The sequence below is a fragment of the Limulus polyphemus genome, unplaced genomic scaffold (assembly GCF_000517525.1).
Source record: "Limulus polyphemus unplaced genomic scaffold, Limulus_polyphemus-2.1.2 Scaffold103, whole genome shotgun sequence".
NCBI lineage: Eukaryota > Metazoa > Arthropoda > Merostomata > Xiphosura > Limulidae > Limulus > Limulus polyphemus.
The window spans coordinates 330,206-335,172 of NW_013665713.1; the positions used below are offsets into that span (position 1 = coordinate 330,206).

At 28.2% G+C, this 4,967-nt stretch overlaps 1 protein-coding gene across 3 annotated transcripts in view; it reads left to right on the forward strand.

The window, feature by feature from the left end:
• The first annotated feature begins 2,296 nt into the window (after positions 1 to 2,296).
• LOC106470339 (remodeling and spacing factor 1-like) overlaps positions 2,297 to 4,967 on the forward strand; it is a 77,851-nt gene continuing 75,180 nt past the window's right edge. For all 3 annotated transcript variants that reach the window (XR_002613178.1, XM_022399667.1, XM_013930899.1), the window contains exon 1: positions 2,297 to 2,659. Coding sequence is in view for 2 of the 3 variants with exons in the window: in XM_022399667.1 (XP_022255375.1) it covers positions 2,521 to 2,659 (139 nt within the window). In the remaining variant the exon portion in view is untranslated. The remainder of the gene's footprint in view (positions 2,660 to 4,967) is intronic.

The following is a 4,967-nucleotide window of genomic DNA, read 5'->3' on the forward strand; positions in this document are numbered from 1 at the left end:
AAACTATCAAAAAGGTATGTATCTTAAATTATAATTATTATATACAATGAGCACCAATAATAATAATTCAACTCTTATAGTTAGAGATTAAATATGGCAAATTTTAAACAATACAAATACATGAATAACTAGAGGAGCACTCTGTAGAATGCATACCTCTGTCATACAGGGTTGATTATATTTGGCCCTCAAAAGATACGAAAGTGTCATATATCATATGTCCTTCATTATCAATGGACATGGACAATTTTTGACAAGACATTAAGGAATAATATTCTACATACGACTACCAAGTTTCATTTTTGACAAAGTTATAGAGCAAAAATAGTGTGAAAAATCAGTCCCCATGTTAACAAATAGGGATTATTTTGATTTTCGTGACTTTGCTGTGTCCTTGACCCTCTAAAAACTAATTACTTCTGAGTTGGGTCATAATCCAAATGTATACCAACTTTCATTCAAATCCATTCAGATGTTTGAGAAATTCATCTGACAAACACACCCACACACAGGGGTGAAAACATAACCTCCATCACCTTCAGTGGCAGAGGTAATTATGAATGAAATGAAAGAATGAATCTTATGTATAATGTAAATTAAAAGAGTACACTTTATTGAATGGTGATGTGCAAGCTTGCATTTGTGTATTAACAGATTCTTCACAATAGGAACACACTCAATAGCATGACTGAAAAAAGAATTTGGGCATAGTAGTATATAACTATAAGACACTTAAGCCATAAAGGCAGTTCTCTGTTGTTATAGTAACATAGGTAATATAATTTGGGGTGTATTTATAGAAATATTGAATATAAATCAAAAGAGGTAATTATATCTTTATAATTTTTCAGGCCATATTTCATGTTCTAAGTAAAAAAAAATTACATAATCCAAATAAGCCTCAATCAGAGCTTTCTTAACCTTTTTTTCCCCCTCTATAACCCTTCGTATCTGTCAGTTTAAAGTTTTATTTCATGTTATTGTAAACTTAGTACTTTTGACTTATTATACATTTAATTATTCTGCTCATCCATTTTGGGAGTCTCTAACTTTTAATGGATAACAAGACTATTTGTTTCTGCAAGGTCATTCAGTGGGAATGCAAACATGTGATAAGAATTTATCTTTCTTCAGCCAGCTTGATTGAGCTTACAAAAATATCCTAATCATCATTAAGATTCTTTCTATTCAGTTAAGCACTCATCTATTCTCTCTCAAAATATTATGCAGTTTATGAAACTCAGCATTTCTAAAATCTGTTAAAAATAAACACATTTCACTGAATCTCATATATTTTTCAGAAATCTTCTGTTTAACAATGAACAAATAACAAAAATATTCCATACCAAGTACTTAATTTAAAAATTATTTTTCTGTAAGAAATAATATTTGGAGAAAACTAAGAACTTACCTAACACAGATTCCAAAATCATTGTAATTTTAATTCCTTTACTTGTTGCTAGGTTTAAGTATATCTTCAAAAAATTTAAACTGTAACTCTTGTAAAACTAAGTAAGTTCACACACACATGTAACAAGTACATACTAATAATATATCAATATATATTAACCGACTCTTCTGGAGCCAATTATATTATATCATTGTATTAACTTTAGTTTGATTCCGTTTACATGTACATGAACTGCAATGAAGAAAAAGAATTATATGAACACATGATATAACAATTTTAAATGTTCACTTTTTCGTTTTATTAAATCATCGATTTATAAATCGGTATATTTTATAAAATGTGCACGCCAGTTTACTAATATACACTTCGTTTCATAAAACTACAAAATTATTTTCTACACGTACATGTCGATTTATAACTTATAAGTCGAGACATGATTTAACTTTAAAGATATAAAAGGGAGATTATAAATCATAATGCTTATTTACTTAATCCACAATTATTTCTCACCCTTCTTTCAAACTTACAAATAGCAGTGACATTTATGAACAACGTATGAAATATATAAATTTCAAAGTCACATTTAGCGCATCATAATGTCACTATACTGTTTGTAACAGAAAACACTGCTTCTACTTTTCCATTAATACTATCATAGTAATAGTAACATCGAACGAGAGTAAAAAACAAACACACACACTCACGCAAGAAAAGAACTTGCCATGAAAAACGTTTTAAACCGAACATCGGGCAGAAATACATGTATAGCCTGAAGAAAATATACATTAAAAAAGAAAAATGCTTTTATGCGTGATTTATGTCTTTATTAAATGTTTAAATCCAAACACGTGTACAATGAAAACGCCATCTATTGTGTGATTAAAACAATTTTTGAAATCTTTGTTACTTTACGTGTGTGTGTATAATCTGTAAAAACATTAATGCAGTCAGATATATCAAAATTTTAACATCATTTTTTGTATGCAGGATTTATGAGAATGACGTTATTCATATTTAATGAAACATTTAATTGCGAAAGTGATGTCATGAAAGAAAGAACTATCATTTTATAGTCTAACTAATAGAGCTTTGTGGTTGCGCTAGCGAAAATGGCGTCTGTTGAGGAAGATTGCCATAACAACCCGAATTTTGCAGTAATATGTTCCTTTATTATACAATTTGGAGAGACATGCGGGATCAATCTTACCATTGAAAGGTTACAGGAAATGCTGGAAGACACTAAAACTTGTAAGTTTTTGCGAAATTACCTTTGTAAATAACCGCAACTAGTGTCATATAGTAATTATAATTTACCTTGAATCTTTTCAGGCGTTAGGCTTAGCACAAGAAGCTTACCTATCAATGTCGGTAGGATTAAACTTTAATTTGCTAGGACTGGGAAATATAGTTATATAATTTTATTTGTTATCTTTTAGGCTTTCGATATGAGAGACAGTGGTTATTAAGATATAAATCTGTATAAGTATAAACTGTTACAAGTAGTTTTTAACTTTATAATTTTGTATATCAAGGTATTATCGTTACTATACAGTATATTGTCACTGATTCGTGTTCATAATCATAGAATCTTTGAAAAACGTCCAGTTAATGAAGAGTAATTGAAATTGATATTGGTGAAACTTTAATTTAATGTAACGTGTAATTATATTATAGAACAGGTTATTTAGCTATTACTGGTGTTAGTAGAGAACATTTCTTTGTAATTCAGTGCTATAGTTAATGTTCTTAAGCTTAACCTGTTCTGTTTTTCATTCTTAATCTTATAAATATAATTAATTTATACAGCTCTTGTTGTTATTTCATATGTTTTCCCTTTTCAGTTCAGATTTTTATTAAAAGTTAAGACTTATAATGTATGTTCACTATTTCTAATCATTTGTGGGGAGGGAGGTATCAGCTGTGACCCACATGACTTGAACAGAAACTGTCAGGCTGCATTTCATTTTCAGTGATAATCAGGAACATTTGAGAAGTTATGGGTTTTCTGTTGTGTAACAATTAACATTGAATTTTTAAAAGTGCTTAACTTTATTAGTTGAAAAACAACAACAACAAAAAAGTTAAATTGAAATTGCTTAGCTAGAATGTATGTTTTGAAAGGCATAACATTATTGTGTAGTTTCATTGTAAAACATAAGAATATGTGATAGACTGTAAAAATGTACTTATAATCTATTAGTTATGTGTACTAAGTACTGGTTAAAGAAAATTGGGGAAAATTGGTTTGATTAGTAAGTCATATAAGAATATGATACACACAATTTTGAAACTGGAGAATTATTATCTACATATACCAGAGTTGCTATGGATTTTGCACCATACTTACTAAGTTGAGGAAATGATATTTGAAAAACAGTTAAATTAGGAAACATACTGAAGGTATTTTTTTATGATAAGAAACTATAAATAGTGTAATGACCACGAAAAAAGTAACCTTTTGTAAGATTGGTGAGGCTTCATTAAGAGTGCAGAAAAGATATAAATATGTTAAGGTAATAGAATGATAAGTGATTTAATATGAACAACTTTATTAAAAATATCTTCCTGAAAATATCTGTAATGCATATTTGAGGCACAAATTACACATGATATTTATTACTAGAGCTAGGCAATGAGCAGTATTTGCTAATCAGTTATTCAACAGGATCATTAATTGATTACATTCAATTAATCAATTGTTAAGTGCCCCCTATATCCTGTATGAAAAAACAACAAATTTATATGTGCTACCTTAATGAAATTTTCAACCACTGCATAATCATATGGTACTAATCTTCCTTTCTTTATTTCACATGGATTTAGTTTTACTTAGATAATTTTGAAATTACACTTGATTTCATATGATAGACTTCTTCTGGAAGTGTCATTTATGCATTTTGTGAAAAACTTTTTTTCTGAAATAAAAAAACAAAAAAATATTTTGTCACAAGTTTTAATGAATTGCTAATGTTGACCAAACACCACTATGTGGTAATCTAAACATACTTTACAATCATCAATAAGAGTCAATAATGTTTTTATTTAAAAATATCAATATTACAATTACAAATAATTAAGTAGCCAGTTAGACAATTTATTTTTATATGTTGTTTAAATAGGATAAACACAAAAATAATATTCAATAAAAATTTAAGTCATCAAAATATTTTGAAATTACCTGCCTTACTCAGTAAACTTATGTGATTTGATAACAATTTTATTTGATGAACATAATAAAAGAAACTCATGTTTACAAACATTGGAACTCAATAAAACCATAGAATATCTATTGAAAAGTAAAAACAGCATAATTTCAAACATACAATCAAAGATCAGCAAAATACCTTTATTAAGCCTCAAGCAATTTCCAGTCATGTAAATTCTTTCTGTATATATATATATCCCTGTGTCTAGGTGAACTACTTGTATTTGGTGATGACAAAACCTTCTCTAAACATTATACATTTGTTACTCTGTTAAGGTTCTAAAAAAATTTTTGTTTCCCATTCAACCCATCTCTAAACTGTATAAGCTCAAGTTATCTGATGTTTTCTTA